The sequence below is a fragment of the Emydura macquarii genome, unplaced genomic scaffold (assembly GCF_026122565.2).
Source record: "Emydura macquarii macquarii isolate MOO-44397 ecotype Brisbane River unplaced genomic scaffold, CSIRO-AGI_Emac_v2 contig_1876, whole genome shotgun sequence".
Taxonomy (NCBI): Eukaryota; Metazoa; Chordata; order Testudines; family Chelidae; genus Emydura; species Emydura macquarii.
The window spans coordinates 20,496,748-20,523,653 of record NW_027132013.1 but is presented as its reverse complement, the minus strand read 5'-3'; the positions used below and the strand labels follow the sequence as shown (position 1 = coordinate 20,523,653).

General features: G+C 39.4%; 1 protein-coding gene across 1 annotated transcript in view; it reads right to left on the bottom strand.

Annotated features, from left to right (window-relative positions):
- Positions 1 to 2,900: 2,900 nt before the first annotated feature.
- The window catches only part of PSEN1 (presenilin 1), a 57,232-nt gene continuing 33,226 nt past the window's right edge, over positions 2,901 to 26,906 (bottom strand). Inside the window, exons 5-11 of the mRNA XM_067557872.1 lie at positions 25,555 to 25,622; positions 23,398 to 23,618; positions 21,188 to 21,286; positions 17,945 to 18,031; positions 13,014 to 13,187; positions 7,560 to 7,678; positions 2,901 to 7,104 (exon numbers count right to left, since the gene is read on the bottom strand). Of these exons, the coding sequence (XP_067413973.1) occupies positions 6,949 to 7,104; positions 7,560 to 7,678; positions 13,014 to 13,187; positions 17,945 to 18,031; positions 21,188 to 21,286; positions 23,398 to 23,618; positions 25,555 to 25,622 (924 nt within the window). The 3' untranslated portion in view covers positions 2,901 to 6,948. The remainder of the gene's footprint in view (positions 7,105 to 7,559; positions 7,679 to 13,013; positions 13,188 to 17,944; positions 18,032 to 21,187; positions 21,287 to 23,397; positions 23,619 to 25,554; positions 25,623 to 26,906) is intronic.

Genomic DNA, 26,906 nt, shown 5'->3' with positions numbered 1-26,906 from the left:
TGGTAATAGGGGTATGGCAAGATCTGAAACATTGACTCAGAGTTATCTCATGTTACATATGCCAGGCGATTACATTAGAGAGGAAAGGAGTAAGGAAAAAGACTCAAAGTGAGGGAGTAGATAAATTGTTAGGATTTTACTTTGCAAATCCTGAGAATCCTTAGAATGGCAAAAGCAAGTATTCTCAGTTCTGTATTTAAAAAGGATACACATTTCAGCAAGACAATACTTCTTAGAAAGATGACAGAGCCTGAATTAAGTCCAAAGCCTTGATTCTAGAGAAGGTACTGCCTCTTCCAGTACTTATACTTAAGCTTGAACGATCCCAAAATATCAGACCTTAAAATTGGGACATTTAAAATATTCCTGAAATATTAGCTATAATTTCTCCCTGCAAGGCCTTATATAGTTGGATTCATGATAACTACAACACGAGGCTTTATAGGCAGAAGCATCTAAAAAAAGTACCAATAGTTAGTTTGTTTTTTAGAACAGAACATTTCTTATATATTTCACAGAATGGAAAATTTCTTACCAATAATTTCCTTTTTACTAACTGTCTCCCCTACAATTCTGGGCTTCTGGGCTGCTCTCCTTTCTCAGCAGCTCATGGAGACAGATCAGTGTTTTGGCTCTGCATGGCCTGGCCACGCCTCCTCTGCTCCTGCTTGCTAGAGATGAGTGATTCCCAAACCATGACATTTAAAAAAAAAAATTCCAGAGAAAACAAAATAACTGTGTGCATTAGACCAAAGAAGATGGTTGAATGGTAACAATTTCACTTAATATCTGACCCTTGATTCACAAACCATCCAGGGTGGGTAGAATTGTGGGAGATGCAGATAGCAGAAAGGAAATTATCTGTAAGAAATTTTCCATTCTGAAGCCCAGCATCTCTTGCAATTCTATACTTCTGAGAAGTAGCAAACAGTGAACAGATGTAGGGAAGGTTATGAAACAAAAGTTCAGTAGGAAAGAAGTACCCCTCCTTTTTGTTAGCTTGCTCAAAAGTCTGTATTTATTCCTGGATCATTGCCTGCAGCACCTTCCTGCCAAAGGAGGCCTCTGCAGAAACAGAAGGTCCACCTTATAGTGCTTGCTTAATGAAGCTGTTCGCTGTAGACCAAGCAGCTGCTGTGAGAACGCCAATGAATGAATTTACATCAGGGATATTTGGAGAAACAGCAAGCCGCACATGAATTAGAGAATTTTTGTGGAAAATAAATTCTTAGCTTGCTAGTGCAAGTATTTGCATTGGAACCTTGATTTTAAAAGTTATGCTTATCCATTAGGAAACAGAAACAATATTAAAAGAGCTTGGTTTGGTTAGTGCCTGACCAAAAGAAGGATGATGGGAGATATGATTTCTCTCTATAAATACATCAGAGGGATAAATACCAGGGAGGGAGAGGAATTATTTAAGTTCAGTGCCAATGTGGACACAAGAACTAATGGATATAAACTGGCCATCATGAAGTTTAGACTTGAAATTAGATGCAGGTTTCTAACCATCAGAGGAGAGAAGTTCTGGAATAGCCTTCCAAGGGGAACAGTGGAGGCAAAAATCCTAGCTGGCTTCAAAACAGAACTTCATAAATTTCTAGAGGAGATGGTATGATGGGACAGCCTAGTTTGGCAATTGACTGATCTTTGACTACTGGTGGTAGATATGCCAATGGCCTGTGAAGGGATGTTAGATAGGATGGGTTCGGAGTTATTACAGAGAATTCTTTCGTGGATGTCTGGTTGGTAAGTCTTGCCCACATGCTCTGGGTTTAACTGATTGCCATATTTGGGATCAGGAAGGAATTTTCCCCCAGGGCAGATTGGCAAAGACTCTGGGGTTTTTTCATCTTCCTGTGTAGCATAGGGCAAGGGTCACTTGCTCGTGGATTCTCTGTATCTTAAAGTCTTTACCATGAATTGAGGACTTTAATAATGCAGTCATAAGTTAGAAGTTTTTTACAGGAGTGGCTGGGTGAGGTTCTGTGGCCTGCATTGTGCAGGTGGTCAGACTAGATGATCATATTGGTCCCTTCGGACTTTAGAGTCTGTGTGACAACCAGTGTATCCAGTCAAAAGCAACAAACTGTTCCAATCTTCTTTGTATGGCAGATGTAGATGTAGATTTCTGTTCCAAATCTCAGACACTGACTGCTAGCAATGAAACCATTGCCAACAAATAGTCTATAGATCAAAATTATTTACTGAATAATTCTTGAATAGCTACATTTGAGAAAGTCTTAAGCTCCTTGTGGACAATTCAACAACAGCTAAATTCATCACAAATTATTTGCTCAGTTCTGTTAATAATTTGTGTTACATTAATGTACATTTTATATTTTAACAGACAGGACAAATCCAAGTAAAGAAAACCTCAGTTTCTACCCAACAGTGGTTAAATTGACTTAAATTTGCATCACTCAATAGGAATAAAATGTTGCAGTTTGAGGAGTGTAAGGCTTTTTTCCCCACTCTCACAGCTGTGAAATCAGTATTCAATGTTGTTCATTTAGATGCTATTTGTGAGGTGATTTCTTCCTGAGTGACCTACATAAATGCTGCCCAACTATGATTATTTTTGCCAGATAAAACATTCTGCATTTCAATATAATTTTATATAGGTAGCTTATTTCATGTCTTAATTATGTCTCATGTGGGCTCCTATAACTGGTTTTGATAGATTCTCTAAATTAATATGAAAAAAAGCTTTACTAATGTGTTTTTATGGGAATCCAGTTTGAAGAAATTATTCTTTTGGGAAATAAGAGACTTTTAAACACCTCTTTAAGACAAGATTTCTGTTCTTTAAATACAGAAGATAAAATCTGCAGTGTTAGGCCTCCAATGTAAGTTTAATGTTTAATATAATCATATTTAAACCATGACAATCAGGAAAGTTAGGATCCATGCATTCTTTATTTTAATGACTAGACAAAGGAAAATTTGCAATAATCTATCAAAATTGTATCTTATCAAGAACTGGAAAGGTGTTTCAAAAACTTATTCACATTAAATTCAGATTATGTACAAACCAGTGTCTGTAAAAAAGAAAACAGCAAATGTTTGAGTGTAAAAGAATCCCATTCTAGTTCATATTCCAGCATTCCCAATAATCAAACTCATGCTGTAAAACAAGATATCACCATAGTGAAGACATGTTCTATAGTATTCATTATACTAGTCTCAACAGCATTGCTGCCAAAACAGATTTAAAATTTTTTTTTTTTTTTTTTTTTTTTTAAGTTTCTTAACTCTGCATCATCCATCCTGAAATTCCACTCAAATGTACTCCAGAATAATTCTTCCTTACTGTGGTAATGGCAGAGAAATTGCCACGTACAGTCCCAGTGTCCAAACAACAAACACATGGTCTGCTTTTTACTCCAACGTTAGCCATTTTCAGCAGAGAGCAGCCCTTGAGTATTTGGCTTTAAAAAAAAAATAAAAAAAACAGGATTTGCTCCCAGGACAGTTTGAACATGGTGTTCTACACAGGCGCCTGGACCTCCTGACTCACCCCACACTGACTGCATCTGAATGCAGATGCTTCATAGTCAGAAGGATCTTCCAGTTATTTAGGATAGCAGCATTCACTACAGCCATGAAAGTAATTCCCTATTTACAAAAACCTGTTATAACGATTTGCTCTGGACTAAATCCCAAAATACAAGGAATAAGGAAGAAAATATGGTATAAATCCAAACGGACATTTTAAAACACTCCAACTTAGTTTATGAAATTTTGCAGATGAGTAGCCAATAAAGGAGACTAATCACTTACGAAAATTTGAAAGGTAGGGTAGCTATCAAAACTGACAGCTACTTAGTCTTGAAGACACAACAATTACTGAATAATCAAATGTGATAGACATGTTTGGAACACAGAGGAGAAAGATCCTCAGCTACTGGGATAACACAATAAAAGCTAAGAGTTTCTGCAGGCTAACATGTTGTTGATAGTGTAACTAATTTAGGAATCAATAACACTCTCAAAGAGCTATAAAATATACCAGAAATCTCTGGATTATACCAAGTAGACCAGATTGAAATACTCCTATATCATAAATTACATTTGTATTTTTACAGAAGGCTGGAAGAGAAATTATCACAGGACTTAACTTCATGTTTGCACATTAAACTCAAATTCCAGGAAATGCAGAGTGAAGACTATGCTTAATTCACCCTTCTGGACCCAAGTATTGAAGTGGTCTAACCTCACAAGATCATATTCAGCATATGTGCTACAGTACTTTCAGTGTAAAACGGCAAATCCAGGAAAAAGTTTCAACCTTACTTTTGCATCTCCTGGCTTTAGCAAGTGTACTCAAGGCTCAATGTTGTTATAATGGTGTATAATCTCCACCACAACCTTCTGTAATGCGGCTAGAAACAAACTCCAGGATGACAGAATCAATCTTAGGCAGTGGAAGACTGGCAATTTAAATGTTTTGAAGATTCTGAGTTGTTCTTCAAGGGCCAGATCCAACAGCCACTGAAGTAATGGCTTCCATTTACTTCAATAGGCATTGGAACAGGCCTTAAGGGAGTTCCAGCAGTGACTATTTCAAACAAAAATGACCTCTGCATTTTACTAATAACTCTGTTAATTGAGATGTACTAAGTTGGCTCAGATGTACAGAGGACAGTGGTAACAACTTTGGCAATCCTTTTATATATAAAGAATAAACAATAGCTAGAATGCCCGACAAAAAACACAGCTGAATTTCTAAGAGATTAATGCTGATGAGAGGATCAAGTAACAACAGTAAAGAACACTCAAACAGGTCTGACCTAGGCAGCCAGAATGTCAGAACCAAGATGTGGTTACTTTATTAATGCCATCCATAAGGAATTCAACAGGCAAATGCAGCCACTACTTAAAATGCAAATACTTTCAGATTAATAGAGTGAGTGAACCTTATTTGATGTAATTGCCCTAACTTCCAGATGCCAACATTCTGTGGCTAGTAGGTCACACTGGGCAAAACATGGAAATTCCCAAGGACATTAACGATGAGGCAATTAAAGAAAACAAAGCCTTCTCGGTATGCAACACAAATCTACCATCCCACCATGCTGCCCAATACTCAAACAGCTTGAGAATGTACATAAAGTCTTAGTCTTATTACTCCATGTTACTGAAGTTGAGCTTTTTATGGAGGGGAAAAGTTTGCTTCAGGGCTCTGTTTATATTGGTTTTGTCCATTAGGTGTCTTGTTTAGAAAGGATTCCAATATCAAATTTACGTAAGCTGCAATGTCCATCAAGAGTCAAACCTTTCCACCCACTCTAAGCTTCATTGAGCGGAGCCTCACCAAAACCCGGCTCTTAGCTTGCACAAAACATTTTTCTCCTATCTTATTCTCCCAAAAATATCCCATTTAAAAAAATGTTCACCAAACACCAAATAATTGTAGTTTTAAATAACAACGACAAAACAAATTAGGGTATTAAGTTTAGTATCAATTTTCACCTTGTTTAAAGGCTAACAACCCATGGGCCTCCTTTCAGATGTTCTGGGTCTCTCTTCCCCTTCTTTAGGAGATTGGAGGAACCTGGAGAAGCTATTTCCCACATTCCATCACACCTTATTATAACTGGAAAAAAGGCCATACTTTTTATTCACTGGCAACACTAAGTGATGTCTCACTTGGCTAATGAATATTCATTGATCAATACACTATATAAAACAGATCACTCAGCCTTAGGTTAGCCTAAAATAAGCGTCAGTGGCTGATACTAAAGCTTAACACAGAGAAGTCAACTGAACATTACTTAGAAACATTTCCCTTCATTTTAATTTGCTGTGATCCAGCTCCTTTCAACTACATATTTTGGAGAGGAAGGATTGAAGGAAATAGCAGAATGCCACTAAAAATAGCTCTCCATTTCTCTATACCTGACAAAATAAGGTTAAAATCCAAGAATGCTTGGAAGATGCTGCTGCCTATTTCATATGTACAAAGGTCCAGAAGGGGAGAATGGGAACTTGGAGCAATGCAGTCCTGTGTGGCAAGTTGCCATCTAAAGGCAGGTTTTGAATTGATGTTATTCTAGCAAAGATGAGCAAAAAGACAAAAATAAATCCATGAATGGTCATGTAACTTTAGTAAAGAAAATTTTAGAGTATTATCCTCCAACCTTTTAAAATCAAGGATCCATGTTAGAATCTCATGACTGATTTATCCAAAACTATTCAGTCCAAGCCTTGGTAGCTACATAAAAAATTGGCAGCGGTAGTACAGGATGCACTTTCTGTGCTTTAGAATGCAAAGAGTTAGTAAATTTGAGTACAGGTTCTTGTTCCAGTGTGAAAATAAGCTTTTAGATTTATCAAAACCAAGCATACTTAGGCACAGAGGCTATTAAGGGGTGGAACTGTCTTTAGGAGAGACTATTTTTTCTTCTTCATTCCCTTTGCTGCAATACCTGGCCCTTTCCAAAGGTGATCCAAAGTGGGGTCAGGATTCAACTATTGAAAAACATTGCTTTAAAGGTTTATATTGGATTGACTCCCTTCAAATGGTTTAATGTCAAATCAAACAGAACTTTGCTAACTTCCTTTGTTTAACCTCATGACAGTCCTGAGTGCCTTCAGTGCTGGGAAAATATCAACCTGTGCCCAGGGCTCACATTGCTGGTGGAAGTATTAGCAAATTTTATACAGGTGGTCCTTATTACATGTTTATCATTCAGAGATTGCTTATGACATAATGGCATCCAAGTTAGTCCATCCATGGAGGGAAAAACCCTTTTTACACAGAAGAATCATACAGCACCCAGTGCAGTGGCCTCAGGAAAACATGGGAGGAAGCTGCAATGATTCAGGCAAGAAATCTTGAGCATTGAACTTCACTGTCATGTGAAGACCAAGGAAAAATTCCTTTTTCCTCCCAGATTTTCTAGAGTCAATATAAATGTCCACAGAATACTAACTTCAAGTGTGCTAGATATAAAACTGATGGAATGCTAACTGGTCCATAAAGGGCTGCACCAAGTTATCTGTGGCAAAGTAGAAAACGAGCCCAAAGGTTATGGAGATTGGAAGAGCTGGTAAAGCCTTCTTGAAGATGGCAAGAAGCAGCAGAGTAAGGCACAGACCCTGGAAAGAAGGACGGAGAAAATACATGGTAAAACTCAAGCCAACAAAAATATAAATTACAGAACACATCAAGCTTAAGGGCTGACAAAAGGATTGGTAAATTACATTTTTGCTTTCCCACATCAAGTGCTATTAATGTCAGGATTAACACTTACTACACAAAGTAACTCACTAAGGCTCCCACTCAGTAAAGCACTGAAGCATATACTTAAAATCCCACTGAAATCAATGGGACATAAACATGCATTTAAGTGCTGTGCTGAATTGAAGCTTATATGACTGATTCTGCTCCCAGTGAAATTCACAGCAATATTTGTAATTTAAGTCGATGATAGCAGGATCAGGCACTGAATAACCAATATGCAAAATCCCAAAGGAAAATACACAACAGCAGCCCCTTTGGTCACCGAGGAATGCACAGAAATACCACCACCACCACATTACATTATACTCACAATTAGTATGGCTACAAAACAGGCTAAAGTTGTATTCCAGTCTCCACTTGCTGTTGCTGAGGCCTTGCCAACCAAAACACTGTAGAAAATGAAATCTCCTAAACCAAGCTTTACTCCCCCTGCAATGGTAAAAATATGGGAACATTAGGAAAGACCCAAAACAAACTCCCACCAACAGCCACTCCCATTGCATGTATCAGATAGTATAATCCAAGGAACCAATGGGACACCCAAAACAATTAGAAGATGCTTCTTGACCCTCCTGCTGCACAACTGTTCCAATCTCCAATACACGTGAACGATATGTCACAGTTTGCTCTGTTGTATCAAGTTGTAAACAGATTAAACTTCACGAATCCATGACAAGAGAATTTTTTTGTGCACACTCCCATTTTAAATTTGGTTAGCAATGGATCGAAATGAAAGGGTTGGAATCAATGAGAAGTAGAATTTTTTCAGAAGCTGTTTTAAGCATGACTTATCTGCACGATTACTGCTACCACGTAAATACTGACATCAGGAAATTAACTTTAAAAAGGGAAAAATGAATACCATAGTCTGAAAAAAAAGGATGGCCAAAATGAAGTCCATAGAGTTCTACAATGCAGTCTGTAGCTGATTTCATCTTTCATACAGAGGCGTGGCTAGCAAAAACGGCAGGTTCGAACAGCGTGTTCTATTTTGATACAAACAGGGGTCATTCCTAACATCTCTGGAGTAAAAAGGAGGACCCTCTGCCATTTCCTCCACTTTATGCAAATTAGATTAGGTCCTCAGACTCATAGTAAATTGCCAGTGTGATTCTGAATTTACTGAGTTTGGATGTTCCTATTATATTTGTTACAGATCTAAGCCACTTTCCATTGGTTCATTTTATTGCAACAGTTTGCCAAAAGACTATTCCTACTATCCCCCTGGCTAGCGGGCAGATGAGCCAGTTGTCATTTTGCAGTTTCCACTTACATGTCTGCCAGCGCACAAACCAACATCCAGCAAAACATTCCAGTGACCTCTTGTGTCTCCTACAGGATCCTTATTATGATAGTTCTGAAAGGCTCTTTGTGTAATTATGGTGAATCTTTCAGATTAAATGGGTGTTTGTGGTTCTGCAGTATGTGGAACCTTTAAAAGTGCATGAGCTAATGTGTTCATTTTGATGATAATTACCACCTTGGCATGGATTTTAGGAGCATAACATCCAACTAACAGCACTTCTGTAAACAGAAGCAAAGAAGATTTCCACTAAATAAAGCTCAAACAGTGTCATAGCTTTTTCAAAGCCTCTAAGTTAGAGTGGGCCAGATCCAGCCCCTTAGGTACTCTCATCTAGCACAGTTCCCTTCGCCACATCAGTGAAATCCAGCCCTCGGCTTGCTCTGCAGGAACCAAGGGAGAGCTGGAGCTCGAGTGGGCACTTGCTGAAGAGGAAGAGCTGAGAAGTGAGCTTATGCCTGATTGGCCATATGCAATGAAGCCCCAGCCCCCTCCATCTCACCTCAGCAGCATTCCTCCTCCAGCTCCTGCTATAGCAGCAGCTGCCTTTGCCTCTTCTGCCACAGGACTGAGCCTTGCTGCTTCTGAGCACCCTGTCCCCCTCAAGTTGCTCCTCCTCATCCTGGCCTGGGGGAAAGGCCCCAGACCTCTGCTACCCCGGATGAGGCAGAGGGGGTCTTCTGCCCTGGGGAGGGAAACCAAGGGCTCCCCTTCTCCCCAGCAGCTGCTCTTTCCTTCTCTGTTTTCTCTTTCCTCGTTCTTCCCTCTCCTTCTCATCTTTCCCTTGGGGCTCCTGACATCTTCATCAAGCCCTGCAGCACCAAGTTTATGGGAATGGATACTCTTCCTCCCACCATGTTTTTCTTGCCACTACTGCCTCCACCAACAAACTCAGCCTTCCATTACTTTTCAGGGAAAAGAAGAATTAACTTCGCTAAAGAGATGCATTCTGTAGTCAGAGGAGACTGGAAAAATATGCTCACCTGTGAGTTTTGTTTCTCTGGCCCCACAGACCCCAAATCAAAGTATACTTTGGCCCTCACCTGAGAATTGGTTTGATATTCCCACTCTAAATTATGATTGTTGGGTTTTTCCTAGAGGGGTCCTCAATAGTTCATTTCTGAACTCAAAGGAGTCTGCGTATCTTAACCATGCCTCACATTTATTTTTCAGCCTAGATCTACACTTAAACATTAGATCAATGTTGGTCAAGGGTGTTGAAAAATTTTGCACCCTGTGTGACACAGATAGGTCAACCTAAACCCTCTGTATAATCAGACGCAGCTAGGTCGACAGAAGAATTCTTCCATCAACCTAGCTATCACCTGATGGATGGACCGACCAATGGATTATCTACATTGACGGAAAAATCCCTTCCATCAAGGTAGGAAGGGTCTATTCTACAGTGGCAGAGCTGCAGCGCCATAGCTGTGCTGCTGTAGTGTAGACATACTTCATTCATATGCCCCTATGTCCATTAGATAGATGAAACTCTCTGTATCCATCAGCATTGATCTTCAATTTGCAAGGTGGTCCTGTTTTGCACGGACGCAGCATGCTGCCCCGGAGCCTCTGCTATCACAGGAACAGGGTGTTACCGTACATCCCTTCCACTCTGTTCTTGTCCATAGTCATTAGAAGTTTCCTGTGCATCAGGGAGGACTACAGCTCAGGCTGCAACAGTGTGGGAAACAGTTTGTATTTTTAAGGGCTCCCTAGTCTGCCTTTAGACAAACAGTCCCATGGAGCACAGACTCCAGAAACCCTTTTCTTTACTACCGCTTCAACCTCTAAGGTGGTTTCAGCTCTTTCGAACTGCATGAGAGACAGTCCCAAAACCACAGGGTTTGTAATAAATCAAGATTACTTGGGAGGTAGGGGAGAAGAGATTGATTAAAACAAAGGAAAGTCTGCATGAAATAGCTAGTCTTAAACCAGGCAAAAGCCAGCATATGTCACTACAGGAAATAAGCAATACCTTATACTTCTCCAGCATCTCATCTCCCAAGGGTCCCTCAGTACCACCTCTCAGGTTACTTTGATCTGTTCACTGTGATCTCCCCTAAGACTTAACTATTGTGTGTTTCCTAAATTCATTCAGGATCATGTTCACTGCTTTTGTCCAACTCTTTTGGTTCCTGCTTATCCCATAAGAACTTTTATAGTTTGGAGCCTTTTGAATGCACGCACACACACTAGTGTGTCTCAATCCCATTTCACCATCTCATTTTCAAGTACAGTTTCCCATTCTCTGAAAGGCCCTGCTTTCACATGTTGATTGTCTTGATTGGAGGTGCCAATCTAAACACAACTCAGTCTACCTTTAAAGAGACAGGTTTTATTTTTTATAAGTCACCCGTCACTTTATTCTACTTTATCAATATGAATCACTGTCAAATTAACACTGATCTGTTACAGAAGATACCGAGGTGGATGCCAAGTGAAACATTGCATAGAAGCACATTCCAATGCAACTAGATGACCAGGCCTCCAAGAGCATTAACAACATTTATTTTAACACTTTGTGGCAAGGTTCATTGTTAAAACTAAAAATTCATTTTGAAAGCAATTTCAGAATATCTAAAACAGCCAGAATGGTAGCTATTATTCAAAATTTAATTTCTCATCATATAGGGAAGCTCCAATTTAATGGAAAATAAGGTATTTAAAAAGGAAAAGAATTATGCAGAGAGTTAGGACTAGCAGTTGTCCTGATCTCCGTTGGCTTTCAAGAGATAGCTGCAGGAGGATATTGATGCCTTACAGTTACTTATCACTGACTACAGTGCTTAACACAAGCTCCAGAGATGGAAGCTAAACTTTAAGGAAAAAAATTCAGTGGGAACCTTATTGGATGCTTCCAGTTCAGAATTTGCTCACCTACCTTGATTAGCAAAGGGACATTAAAAAAAGTACTTACAACAACCCTACCCACTCTTAAAAATACAAAACTAGTGGTTTGCAGTGACAGTCGGTATCATTGCTTGCTCTGCACAGTAATCACTGGATGCTAACACAATTCTCTCTCAAGTCAAGTGCAAATGTTGAACAACAGTAACTCGATGAAAAAGGGAGTGTGTTGACATTAGAATGCTGTCTTACCATGCTGATGATATTAAACATTTAAATACCGTTGCAGGGTATGAAACGCTCAGTGATCAGTGTAATGGCTACAAAAGCTGCTGCTACAAAAGTTGCTGCCACACATGAATTTTCCAACAGGCTTCTTCTAGTGAGTTATTGCTGGCTGACAATCTGCAGCACTGTAAATATGCTATTACTACGGACTGTAGAAATGGAGGGAGAAAGATACATGTATTGGAACAATTTATAATTTTCTTCATTTAAAATACCCAAGATGACAGGAAGAAAGACTCCTATCCCAGACTCTAGGGACTTTAACAGTTACTTTACATAACAATCCGTTCAGAAAACCATAACTATCTACCAACATAGCCAGTCTACACACAAAAGAATTAGGTCAGTTGTTAAAAGACTAAAATATACTCCCCACTTGACTCCCAAGACCCCTGTGCTCCTAAGTATCCTCCCCAACAGCTCTAGCAAAGAAAGAGGATTTGTAGTTCACTCTGAAGGTCAACAGAGATTTAGGTTATTTTAGAGCAGGGTAGGGAGCAAGCTCTAAAGCTGAGGTGCTCTTATGAAATATACCCTACTAGCATCCTACCACTTCTTTAAACAGAGGAACATTCATGCTCAAGTGCCTTCACTGATTGCAACTATGGCAGTAACACCATGAAGAGAGAGTCTGCCTGCCAGACAGGCAGGTCTGAAACCGCTTAGCACCTCTACAGATCCAACACCACCTTAAACTTCACCTGGAAGTCGAAAGCCTGCCTGTGCAGATCCCTGAGTACTGATGTCATGTGCTCACAGCAAGACACTGCATTTAACAAGCAGGCTGCTACAGGAAAAAAAACTAAGCAAGCTGCAACATTCAACTCCAGTTTCTAATTAGACTTAACATGTAGCTTTGTGCAGAGTGCATTGCAGTATTCTAATCTTGAGATGACAAAGGCATGGATTGCAGTCGCAAGGTCAGTATCCAAATGAGTCACAATCTCTGACCATCAGCAGATTGAAAAAAAAGTCTTTCAGGTCATTGCTGCTATAAGATGGTTTAAGCAAGTAGGGAGTGAACACTGTTCCCAAATTGTGACCCGGGAACAGCAGCAGCAGCAGCAGCAACAAAGGAACAATTTTCTCAATATTCGTCCTCTGCAGCATCTTAAACAAAAATGAACAAAGACACCTAAATGGAGCTCCATCCAGTCCTGTGAAGGTCTTCAGGTGGGCCAACACATCCTAATCAGTGGGAGCTTTTCAGCCTGTCCTTGCAGTACATTGCATTGTGTAATTAAAATATGAATGAATAGGTACATTTGCTTTTCAGTCAGCTAAAGATAGTTTACATTTATTCAGTCTTGGAATGATACTTACTCTCTTCTGGGTCCTCACTGGCTTGGGAGTTAGTAGGAAGAGCCTGAACAGCAGCCCGGGATTCAGGAGTTGATTCAAGAGGCCCTATTCTGCTATCCCTTTGTTGCTGCCATTCCTGATTGAAACCTCCATCATCCATGTCAACATTCTCATTTTGAGTTTGGTTCGCTGAGGCTCAAGGGAAGAAAAAGTAACATAAAACCTATTTCAAAAGTGTTTCTTATACTGTACAAACAGGAGTGTCATGTGTAAGACACACGAGGTAACTGTTCCACCCCCAATTCGGCACTGGTGAGATCTCAGCTAGAGTACTGTGTCCAATTTTAGGTACCACACTTTAGGAAAGATGTGGATGAATTGGAGAGAGACCAGAGAACAACAAAAATGATGAAAGATTTAGAAAACTTGACCTACGAGGGAAGGTTAAAAAACTGGGCATGTTTAGTTTTGAGAAAAGACTGATAGGGAGACCTAATAACAGCCTTCAAATATGTTAAGAATGTTATAAAGAGGACTGTGATCAATTGTTCTCCATGTCTGCTGAAAGCAAGACAAGAAGTAATGGATTTAATCTGTAGCAAGGGTGATTTTAGGTTAAATATTGGGAAAAACTTTCTAATTATATGGGTAATTAAGCACTGAAGTAGGCTTCCAAGGGAGATTGTGGAATCCCTGTCATTGAAGGTTATCTAACTTGTTTTTAAACACACACCTGTCAGGGATGGTCTAGGTTTATTTGGTACTGCCACAGCACAGGGGCCTGGACTTGATCGTTTTTCAAGGTCCTTTCCAGGCTTACATTTCTAACATAAGAACATGACTGGACATAGGGGGGCAGACCAATGGTCCATCTAGACCAGTATCCTGTCTTCCAACAGTAACTGGTGCCAGATGTTTCAGAGGAAATGAACAGAACAGGGCAATTTATCACGTGATCTATCCCGTCATCCACTTCCAGCTTCTGGCAATCAGAGTCTAGGGATACCCAGAGCACAGGGTTGCATCCATGACAATCTTGGCAAATAGCCATTGATGGACCTATCCTCCATGAACTTACCTAATTCTTTACTGAGCCTAGTTCTATTTTTGGCCTTCATAACATCCCCTGGCAAAGAGTTCCAGAGATTGACTGTGTGTTGTCCTCATGTTTGTTTTAAACCTGATGCCTATTAATTACATTGGGTGACCCCTGGTTCTTGTGCTATGTGAAGAGGTAAAAACTGTCATTCACTTTCTCCACACCATTCATGATTTTACACATCTCTATCATGTCCCCACTTAGTCTCTTTTCTAAACTGAAAAGTCCCAGTCTTAATTTCTGCTCATACAGAAGCTAATAATTTTTGTAGCCCTTCTGTGTTTTTTCCAATTTATTTTACCTTTTTTGAGGTGGGGTGACCTGCAGGCAGTATTCAAGGTGTGGACATACCATGGATTTATATAGTGAAATTATGATATTTTCTGTCTTACTATGCTTCCCTTTTCTAATGGTTCCAAAATTTTGTTTACTTTTTTGACTGCTGCTGCACATTGTGCTGATGTTTTTAGAGAACTATCCACGACTCCAATATCCCTTTCTTGAGTGGTAATAGTTAACTTAGACTCCATTATTTTGTATGTATAGATGGGATTGTGTTTCCCAATGTGCATTACTCTGCACTTATCAACAGTGAATTTCATCTGCCATTTTATTGCCCAGTCACCCAGTTTTGTGACATCCCTTTGTAACTCTTCTCAGTCAGCATAGGACTTAATTAACCCGAGTAAGTTGGTATCATCTTGCAAACTTCACCACCTCACGGTTTACCCCTTTTTCCAGATCATTTATGAATATGTTAAAACTGGTCGCAGTTCAGATTCTTGGGAGACCCCGCTATTTACTGCTTTCTACTGGGAAAACTGACCACTTATTCCTACTTTTGTTTCCTATCTTTTAACCAATTTCTGATCCATGAGAGGAATCTCCCTCTTGTCCCATGACTGCCAACTTTCCTTAAGAGCCTTTGGTGTGGGACCTTGTCAAAGGCTTTCTGAAAGTCCACGTACACTATATCCACTGGATCACCCTTGTTCACGCCTTCAAAAAAATTGTAATAGATTGGTGAGGCATGATTTCCCTTTACAAAAGCTATGACTATTCTTTCCCAACATATCATGTTCGTTTATGTGTCTGATAATTCTTTCTTTACTTTAGTTTCAACCAATTGCTTGGTACCAAAGGTCAGCCTGTAATTGACAGGATCACATCCACAACCATTTTTTATAAATCAGTGTCATTAGCTATCCACCAGTCATCTGGTATACAGGCTGATTTAAGCGATGGGTTACATACCAGTTAGTAATTCAGCAATTTCACATTTGAGTTCCTTCAGAACTCTTGGGTGAATATCATCTGGTCCTGGTGACTTATTGCTGTTTAATTTATCAATCTGTTCCAAAACCTCCTCTACTGACACCTCAGTCTGGGACAGTTCCTCAGATTTGTCACCCAAACAGAATGGCTCAGGTGTGGAAATCTCCTTCACATCCTCTACAGTGAAAACCAATGCAAAGAATTCATTTGGCTTTCTCCACAATGGCCTTGTCTTCCTTGAGTGCTCAGTCAGCACCTCGATCATCCAGTGGCCCCATTGATTGATTGGCAGGCTTCCTGCTTCTGATGTGTTTAATTATTTTGCTGTTAGTTTTTGTGTCTTTTGCTAGTTGCTCTAGGATTTGACTTCCAATTTTTAAAGGATGCCTTTTTGCCTCTAACCACCTCTTTTACTCTTTTTAGTTGACGCCTTTTTTTGGTCCTCTTAATGGTTTGGTTTTTTTTAATTTGGGGGTATACATTTAGTTTGAACCTCTATTGCCTCTACTGTGGTGTTTTAAAAATGTTTCCAAGCAACTTGCAGACATTTCACTTTTGTGACATTTATGGAAGGTGGCGTATTTCTGCAATAACTGACCCTAAATGTTGTCTCAACATTCCTGGATTCTCCAGTACTCTGGTGCAGCAGAAAGGAAATTCTGGGGAGCTTCATTTAAAGTTTACAATCTGTAAAGTAATCCCTGTGTTATGTTCTATTAAATTCCCCAGCTGGGGAAGTATGGAAAGAAGTTTGAGACCGGGATAAGCACATTTGCTGGATATTTCAACTAAAATTATCTGTAGTAGAAAGTATAACAGCACTATCAATTTGTCATCTTTGTGTTTCAGAATTCACAGTCTGATGCAACGAACAGAAGCAGTTCTCACCTCTGAGCTTTTTTTTCAAGATTCAAGAAAATGGTACTGCTTTGATTTACCCTTTGTACATGATTCAAAATTATCTTCATCTCTACAAGGCTAGAAACAGTTTTGTTTAAATAAAGATAAGATTCTGAAGAACAATTATGTGACAGGAGTTTGAATGAGACTTTTTAAAGCTTTTTTAAAAATTAAATGGACAGTTATATCTGGGCAATAAGCGGTATCTCAAGATGAGATGTAGCTGAGTGCCCCTGCAAGAAAGCATTTGTGTGTGCTTCTAATCAGTTTACTCTAACAGCATGCACTCTTGCAGAGACTCAGTTGTTTCTCACTGGCTTCCTATCAGCTATCAAGTGAACAGTGTGAACAGGGAGAACATCTAAAGGGTCCCAAGAGAATGAAAATTAAGCATCTCTGTGGCTGATTGAAGGGCCTTCAGTGTGAGGTCCAGGTCTGCCTTGGTCTGCATGTAAACAAGAATAACTGTAGTCAAAGCACCTAATTCCATTGATATTCTGAGATAGTCTTATTACTCAAATAACTGTATATTCTTTATTCAATCATATTGGCTCCTTTCAAGTCATTATAGTATATCTGATAAAAAACTATTTATACAAACATTTTTTAAATGCACACACCCACCCAAGTCTTCTCCCAGCCTTTTCTATAAGTATACTTTCTATCTTTAAATAAGTGGTTGTTTGGCTGAAACTGTTACGTAGATCTTAGACACTATTCACAATGAATCATATTTAACTACTGTATGCAACTACCAATGTCAACATGGAGATCCCCAACAAAGGGCGGATGAAAGTCTAGGTATTACCTAATGTTTATGACGTGACCCTCTGTTGCTTATATATGATCCATGGTCTGTTTTAAGGAGGAACTAATGCTTTCATAAAAAAAGGTCACTGCTTCTGACTATTCTTCCCTCCAGAGACAGAATTCTGCCACACCACATAGCCACTGTTTGGCATTACTTTTGACAGCTCTCATATATACTGTGCCAGCTAGGGTGGCCATCCATTCTGATGCATTTAGCATCTCTTTTAGTTTAATGAGATGATTCTGAATGTATTACTTACAGGTCAAATTCATGGGTCCACAAATCATTCCTAGAGACCACAAAACCCAATATCGCAATGTTATATCATATTACAGTGAGATGTTGATGCAATATGATGTTACATCAAAATGCCATCACATATGATCTGACATGACAAAAAGGACATTTTGTCAACAATGTATTTGAACCTCTCCAATGAGACAGCAGCTCTATTCCACATGCTCACTGGCTGAGAGCCCTTGGGAAAGGGAAGAAAGCAGAACCACTCAGTATTGTGAATGGACCATCAGGAAACCTGATCAAAAAACCAGCCCCTTCAACTATTCTCTGCACTGAACTAAATTCAGTCAGTATTTGTTGAGACAAGCCTCTTAAATGGCAATCACGAGTTCCATAATGCTGAATAGCTGCAGGAATATTAATTACATATTACTGAACATCATTTACAGTCAAGACAGATTTCTAGAGAGGCTTTCACTCAGAGGGTGAGGAAGCATTTGTTGCCCTGCCTGTGCAACAATTAAGTGTGTTTAAAAAGCTCCATCTGAAAGCAGTGACAGTTCTCCATGAAGATGTTCTACAATAAGATAACACGCAAATAGAAGAGCATGTAAAAGAAACCCTTACCTTGTTTATCATAAGTGGAGCTTTTGGAAGCTTTCCGTTGGGCTTCCGGGTCTTCCTCAGCCATGTTCACTAGCCATACCATCGTTGCTGTTGAAGAAAACACCTTGGTCAACATGTGTCAGAGAATAAACTGTGCTAACGTTTGGTGCCAGCACTGGGCTATCATTTCTCTACTACTTTTTCTGCCACAACTATCTTCTGTCACAGGCAATTTTACTTCCTTATTAAATAATTAAAGGCACACTAATAGTTGTACCAAGCCAGGACAAGCTACAACACATCATCTAGATCTGACTGGATACAGATATGATCATTTTTATAACCTCTACTATGACCAAACAGGCAAGCTGCAGCTGCCTTAGAGATACAGTTTCCCTTTAAGAATACACATTGAAAAAAATCAAACTGATGATTCTCCTCTTACTCTCCTGTACAGAAGCAACCACATTTTCATTTGGAAGTATAATGGACAATTAGACTGGTATTGAGCAGCATCAGTTTACAGAGGCAGTGCCGGTATCTGTATATATAGGAGTTACTTTTCTTTTTAAAAGGCTGATCAATTCGCCTATTCTTTTACAATTCAATTTTATTCAATTTAAATTGTTTATTTTTAGTTCAAGTTTGCTGTTTACCAGCCCCAGCTTCCACTTCTTGTGCACAGAAAAGGGCTGAGAGTTACCAGTACAATAGAGCTAAGAAAGTGACAGGTAAATCAATACCCAATCCACTCAACACCCCCACACCACTCCCATACCACCCTCCCTCCTAAGCAGCCAACTTGGGTCCACAACAGAAGACATTTCTACTGTGCTTGACATTTTAATACAATGTTTTCTGAATCAACATGATAATTGCTAGGTTATCAGGACATCATGGTATCCCAAAGCTAGTAAGTATGGAAAACGTAAATGGTGGATACCCTAACAAGTCAGATCTCCTGGTAACAATCTGTCTGATGAGTTGGACATTGTCATATATGCCCCAGCCCTCTATATTTGAGATGGCAATATCCATGTAATAAATTGCATTTATCATGTACCTTTGACCAGCTTTTAAAACACTGACCTTTAATGTTAATTTTTTACTTTGGATAAAAACACTGCAGTTTTCCCTTTAATATAGTTACAGTTCCCATTCAATTGCCAAAGTATTTTGGATGCTTTATAGTTTTCCTTCTGTAGAGCCTTTCAGATTATCTCAAACCATTTTTCTCCCCCAAAATGAGCCTCATAATACCCCTGTAAAGTATTAGCCCCATTTTATACAAGGCAAATGAGGCAGAAAGAAATTAAATGACCTGCTCAAGATCAGATGGTGAATTAATATCAGAGTTAGGAAAAAGACAACTCCTGATTCCTTGTCACCCCACAAGACCACAATTCCTCTCCCAATAGTAAGGGGTCTTATGTATTTCAACACTACAAGAGAGCCAATTGGTCAAATGGTTTAACCAGATGTTCTGGACTTATCCGTTTTGAATGAACAGTGCTTAAAAAGCCTACTACACTCCAACTAGCCAGAAATCAATATTCAAGGTAAGTGGGAAACCCCAACAGTGAGTTCCATGGGTGATGCCTTCGTGAGAAGTCCAGCCTCAGCCCCAGCTACTGGTAAGGTAGAGGAAGTTGGTGTTACCTTAGTGAATCCCAATAGGGGGCTCAGGTTTTTCCATATCAGTGTCTGGCTGCTGGGTACCTGATTAGTCTAAAATATGGTTGCTGAAAGGGAGAAATAACTCTCTTCCATCTACCTCAGAGATTCTTAGCTGTTGAAGGTGAAAGGGTGTCTCTGGTACTTTATTTTCACCTGGTATTTTAGTTTCAGTCCTCCTCCTCTTTCAAACCAGAGTTCTCCTGAGCGGCAGCAAATTAAATTTGTTGATTCTTGGCTATTTCACTGCAGCTCCCAGGATTATGAATAATAGCAGTGAAACTGATCAGATTTATGCTAGTTTTACATTGCGGCTGCTTAGTAGAGCTAGGTGAATAACTGATTTTTTGGTTCCACTTGAGCCAAATCCAAAAATTTGGAAAAATGTTGGTGAATTTCAACCCAAAAAGGTTTTGTTTCCAGGCATTTTAAAAGGGCCAGGTTCACAAAACTGCCAGAGGTGGTGGTGGTGGTCCTTACCTTATAACTTTTAGCTCAGTGATTAGGACATTCAGCCAGTTTGTTGGGGAGCTGAGCTCAATTCCCCCATTTGCTGGATATGGAGCAGGGACTTGAACTTACGTCTTCTGCCATGCCAGGAGACTGCCCAGACTATAGGACACCATGGGACAGGTGTCTCTCCTGTTGAAGCTGTCCCACTTTGTATAAAATACTTGAATAGTCATTGGAACACAGAGAAAGTAAGAATCACTCTATAGCTCAGTGGTAAGGGCACTCACCTTGGACATGGGAAACCCCAGTTCAAATCTCTGCTCCAATCCATAATTATTTATACAAGATGGAACAATTTCAACGAGACTGAGAAAGACTATACCATAATATCCCAGACTCAAGTTCAAATCCCTGCTCCCAATCAGCCAGAGGAGGGATTGAACCCATGTCGCCTACTTACCAGGTAAGTGCTCTAAGCACTGAACTAAAAGTTACAAGGTGGGCACACCCCCTGCCCCACACTTACATTTGTGAATCTAGTCTAAAAATGTTTTTTGGTTAAAACCAGTCTGCCAATTTGTGTCAAAATTGCAAATAATTTTAGGTCAACAAACTATGCGCAACACCAGAAGCAGAGAACACAGAAGCAGTTAATATTTAATAGATTATTTTTTGCAACCATCAGAGAGAAACATAATTGTAAAAAGTCTGAAGAAAATCTATTTCTTGAAGGAATTTATGGTATAAGATCCCCTCACTCATCAACATGGGCTTCCCCTTTCCCTGTGGTGAGTAGATTGTTCAAGCCCTTCAAATGGACAAATATTTCTAAATAGAAACAGACTATTCTAAGTGTGCTACTTTCACATTCTACTGACGCTGTTTTGGCCAGACCAAGATGCTTTACCATTTTTTCCATTTAAAAAGAACAATGTGTGCTGTTTTTATCTTGGAATATCTTATAAAGAACATGTTCCAGGTTTCTGAGCCAATAGCAAATGAAGAATTGAGGCCCAAGCAAATGAAATGTGATCTCCAGCTGCACATTCAACAGAACATATTAAAGCAAAGGAAGCCAATCTCCTCAAGGTCAAGCAGGAGATTACAAATCTAAAATCCTTAATGAAATATACTTACAGGAGTAAATAAGTGCTGGGAAGAGTGTTTCATTTCTCTCTTGAGCTGTTTCAACCAACATACGAAGAGGACCTTTAGGACATAGGACAGCAACCAGATCTGGAAGGGAGAGTACATAGAAGAGATCCTGTACTGCAGTATTAAAAGCTTTTTAAAAATAGAGTCTGTATGTGAGAGTGGCTGCAGGAATTGGAAATGGGATACTCTCTAGGATACTGCCTGGAATCTAGACCTGGTTAATGAGTTTGTCTCGGTACAGTTCACAGTGATAAGATACAAATCCTATGGATGTAGATATCGGATGTAAATGTATGTGATATTTATTATATCTAAATTATGTGGCAGGGACTCACCCCCCTTCAAGCCCTCTCCCCTATTCACTACATCCCTCTAGTCTACTGCCACTTTTAGTGCCTGGAGACCAGGCATATAGAGGTGCCAGTGTGTGCCTCACGCTTGTGCACTGTAGGAGGTGCAAGAGTGGGAGACTGATTGGTCAGAAGTCTGGGTCCCAGACATAAGCACATAAATAAGTTTTTCATATTTAACTTCTGTGGTGTGCAAGAGCATGATTCTCTTTGGTCCCCTCCATGTTCCCCTTGATCTGTTGCCCTCTATCCATTTTAGGTACTTACATGATCCCATCACTGTAGTAATTAAGCACTTCTTTAATGTATCTATCCCAACAACACCCCTATGAAGCAGGGCAGTACTATTATCCCTGTTTCACAGATTGAGAATTTAGGCACACAGACACTGAGTGACTTGCCCATGCTCACACAGAAACTCTGTGGCTGACCAAGGAATTGAACCCAGATATCCTCAGTCCCAGAATAGTGCCATAGCCACTGGACCATCCCTGCAAACTAGAGTCATCAGGGCACACCCTGAAGTCCACAGTGATCATAATGTAACTAAATTTATGATCCTTGTGTGTGTGGAGGGGGGCGGGGCACAAATAATCCCCTCATAGTAGCTTTTAAATTTCAAAAGGGGAATTATACAAAAATGAGGAAGCTAGAAATTAAAAGGAACAATCACAAGAGTGAAATGCTAGCACAAGTATGTGTACGGGAGCACGGAATATACCTCTAGCTCATCATGTAGATGTGGCCTGAGATTACATCAACCCCTCTCAACTCAAGTAAGGATGCCCTTCATTTCTTACTGAACTTATACTTATATATTTGTTACTGAGCTTATGCTTGCGCTAGCTCTCATTAAGCTAGTGAGAGCATGTGTACACAAGCAGGGGAAATCACACTCTGAGCTTGTCATGTAGACATTACATAATAGGCCAGAGTATCTAAGGTTAACTAAATCAGTCTAAGAGACATTTTCCCTTATAGCAAGATCATGAATAGCATAAAATAGAGTACCATTCCGACCGAAAGTCTTCAGAGCTTTTTAAAAGCTTATAATACACTATTTCTAGAGATCACATTACCTATCCCAAACAGTTATTGCAGCTTCCCCTGGGGTGAAACATAATATACGATAGCTTAGAAAAGGAAATGACCACTATGTCAATTTGAACTGTGGGAGAATATTTAACTGTGCCATGACTAGATCCTCCTGCATGAAGAGACTTTTTCCTAAGGAAAACTCCTGGAGGAATTTCTGAGATTTCCCTCATCTTGGTGGGGGATGAATTGGTGGCCTCCTTATCTGGAGGACCCTAGGGAAGCCACAGATAACCACATGGAGTCCTTGTACCCAGGATGTGGCTCCAGCCTCCAGTGGAACTGCTGCACACTGAAAATGCAGTAGCTCTCAAGGACCCTTAATGGAGTGGGAGACACAAGAGTTTATCTTCAGAGAGACTGGAAGGGAGACAACAATATGGTACTCACACCTCTCCTCTACTCTTGTACTACCCTAATTCCACTCCCATCTGTACTTCCTGCAGACCCCAGAGAGCCCTCCATAGGGTCCAGTACATATGGAGGGAGACAGTATTGCAGATTCACTCAAATCTCTCCTTACCTGCAGAGGAGGTGACAGCAGTTTGAGGGGATTTACTCAGGGATTAGATTAAGGGAATGCAATCTGTTCCCTGCAATTTGAGTAAGACATTGCAGAAAAATCCTTGTCCTGACTAAGTGTTTGGACCCTGGGTTTTATGCCCAATCAAATAGATGGAAGAAGTGAAAGTAGGAAAAGGGAGTGACATCATCATTTCTGGCATTATGCTTTTTTCAGGATCTTACCATATACTGAAATCACAGCTAGGATAAGCCATGCAGTCCATTCAGGCAGGTATTTAATGAACACCAGGGCCATGAGAGCACTGATCATAATGAGATATGCTTGCTGGAGTCTGAGTGGGCCTTTCCAGTGAATGCAGATCATTCCCACCACACCGAAGTTCCAAATCATGAGCGCTAGGGTAATGTAGTCCATGGCAACATTATAGGTTTTAAAAACCTCACTAAAACATTTAAGAAAAAGAGATTAGATAAAGAAAATAGGCATTTGTTTCCCTAAAGCAATGGCAAAAAACAAAAGGAGGCAAACTTTCGAATTAGATTTTAAAACTCTAATCTCAGTGTGTTATGACAAACAAAGTTTTTCTTTTATTAGAGCTCAATTAGATCTGACAATTACGCAAAGAAACAGTTTGCTTTTTGAGGAAGAGGTAGTTTTACAGTGTGTGTTTCATTTAAACTATTTCAGGTTTACTAATTCAGTTTTCTGTAGTACAATCTTCCACTGGTCCTCTTGTTTCCTTCTCAGTAACAGACCAAAAAGCTGGCAGCAGAGGACATCAATGCAAAGTAATTACCTTTGTTAACCTACAGATGGTCCTCCATTTTGTAAGTAAAATTTCAAAAAAATAATTTCCTGGCATGCAAACGGCTTTTTAAACTACCTGGAATGTCAACTAGACATGTAGTACCACTGTGTCAACCATGCAAAGTAAGGAGGGAGTAGTGTGCATGCTTCAGCTGATCAGATATTGTCCTGGGCCCTAATTAACTGAATTTGTTTCAATTAAGAGAACAAAATATTATGTGAAATAAATATTTTTAGGAAGTTAAAGTTATGATGGCTCTCCAGGAATATAAGCCCTGGAGTTCTTCATTCATTCGTGTCCTGTGAGGTGAAATTATAACGTTAACTCAGGGCTAAGTTAAGCACACTGATTCTAACAGAGTGCTTGGGGTTTGCACCTCTTATGTACCCATGATAGTAGCCCACCATTTACAGCAGGGGTGGGGAACTTTTTTTCTGCGAAGGGCCTGATGGTGGTACGCGGAAGACGGCTGAGTGTCCGCCGCCGAAAAGGGGCAAATGGCGGCAGGGTTTCGGCGGCGGGCACTGCCCCCCCCCGGGGAACCCCGCCACCGCGGAACCGTGCCACCGTCGAATTCCCTCCCGCCGCCAGGGCCGGACCAAATGATTTCACGGGCCTTATACGGCCCATGGGCCGGACGTTCCCCACCCCTGATTTACAGAAAGTAAAAATCTCCTTTTGAGAATGGAGCTATGTTATTCAATCAGATTTGAGAGATTACTGATTACAATGATTGGAAAAACTACCTTGCAGAGAACAACTGTATATTCCTCCAAGTCATAGCTAACTTCCACCGACTTGGAAAAAACAATGCTTGAGTCGCTGATGGCACAGAATGCTGCTAAATGGTCATTCCTGATGAGATACTGAAGTGTTGCTTTAGGTTTTGACTTACAGCCAAATACAAAATCTTGAAACAATGTCTGCTGTAGATGCAAGTGCATAACTTCCATTAGATATAGTAGAAATGTGCAGAGCAGATTCCTTTCAGTTGATTGAGTCTTTTAGATCAGTGGATCTCAGCCAGGGGTACATGTACCCCTTGGGGATATGCTGATGTCTTTTAGGGGATATGTCAACTCATCTTGATATTTGCCTAATTTTACAACAAGCTACATAAAAAGCACTAGCAAAGTCAGTACAAACTAAAATTTCATATAGTGACTTGTTTATACTGCTGTATATACTATACACTGAAAAGTAAGTATAATAATTGTATTCCAATTGATTTATTTTATAATTATATGATAAAAATGAGAAAGTAAGCAATTTTTCAGTAATAGTGTGCTGTGACACTTTTGTATTTTTATGTCTAATTTTGTAAGCAAGTGGTTTTTAAGTGAGGTGAAATTTCACGGTATGCAAGACAAATCAGAAGCCTGAAAGGCATACCGTAATCTGTAAAGGTTGAGTCTCACTATTTTAGACTGCTCCCAAATAACAATCCTTTGCATGGCTGACTCTTGCCAATTACCATGGTGGCATGAGGGCAACTATTTATATATGCTTATGGTGAAGGGACAGATGCGCTGGACAGCAAATTCTGAATTTGAAACTCTTGTAGACTTACCCCAAGTAGATGAATGAGAAAAAGAAAAGCAGCAATAGAGAAGAAATTATAAGCCAGCCATGGATCACCTGAAAGAGAAAGACACATCAATAAAGATCTTAAACCTGACTTTTTTGAGTTAATTACATCTTTATAAAAAATGCCTTTTAAAAAAAAAGTTTGAATTTCATTAGCAAAAGATATAGCAATATCTGAGCCAATTTTTGACAGTACCACTTACATCTGTTGGCCCCTCAATGAGGCAAATATTAATACCTGGTGGTTAGACCAGAGGAATGAGATTCAGAAGTCTTTGGCTCCATACCTCACTCTGCACTAGTACATTGATTTTTGGTTATCCCTTGATTTCTGTGCCTGAGTTTACCCATCTATAAAATGGGGAATACTTAACCAACCATTGTAAATTGCTTTGGGATCCTTAAATAAAAGGTGCTGTATAAATGCAAAGTATTTTTGGCATATTAGCTTACAGCACTTTGATAATGTTGGTTTGGTGTCAAAGCAGAAGTATCCTGCATTGTAAAATACATGGAAAATATCTTATTAATTTTTCTATTATTTAAAGAATAGCCCAGATTCCAAATCATTAGCAGAATCTATGTATAACGTTATGGATGAAGTACAATGTTGAAGTGTTTTATTTATGAATTCTAGCATATTAAAATCAGCTAGAATTAGCATAAGGCATTATGTAAGGAATGAATGAATAATGAATGTAAACAGCTTTAGTATTTGTCCTTCATATGCAATAAAAACACCCAATAGAGTGGTCTTTACATATCACACATTAATTTGATGGCAAAACAGGTCACCAAGTATATCAATAAGACAATAGTGTTTTGAGATTAAAAGTCTAGCAAAGGATACATAGCTTTTACAAAAAAATGTTACATTAGGGGGAAAAAAACCATCAAACCTTGTATTAAGTAGTGGGCATACTTTGGGACAAGTCTTTCACACTGATGTCTGTTGGAAAAAGATTCTAAGTGTGGTTTGTTACCCTGCATCGATAAGAGACCCACACAGGATTTCAGGCTGGACAGTTTTTAAAAGAGAGTTTATTCTGCAGAAGGTCAATTCCCAAGCCCACAAGTGGACAGTGGAAAAAGACCCTGAACAAAGAATTACAGACAGTTTTATACCTTATTGCTACTTAAACATTTATGACAAGACTATACATATTTTTTATAAGGGCACAAACTTATTTTTTTTTATAATTATTGGTCTATATTATTTGGCATATTATTTATAAGATATTTTTATAGATGTTTTGCAGCTAACAACAGCTTATTTATTAAAGTTGCATAGCTTGCTGAATTTAGCCGAGGCTTATTTCCTTCTGCATTCTTAAG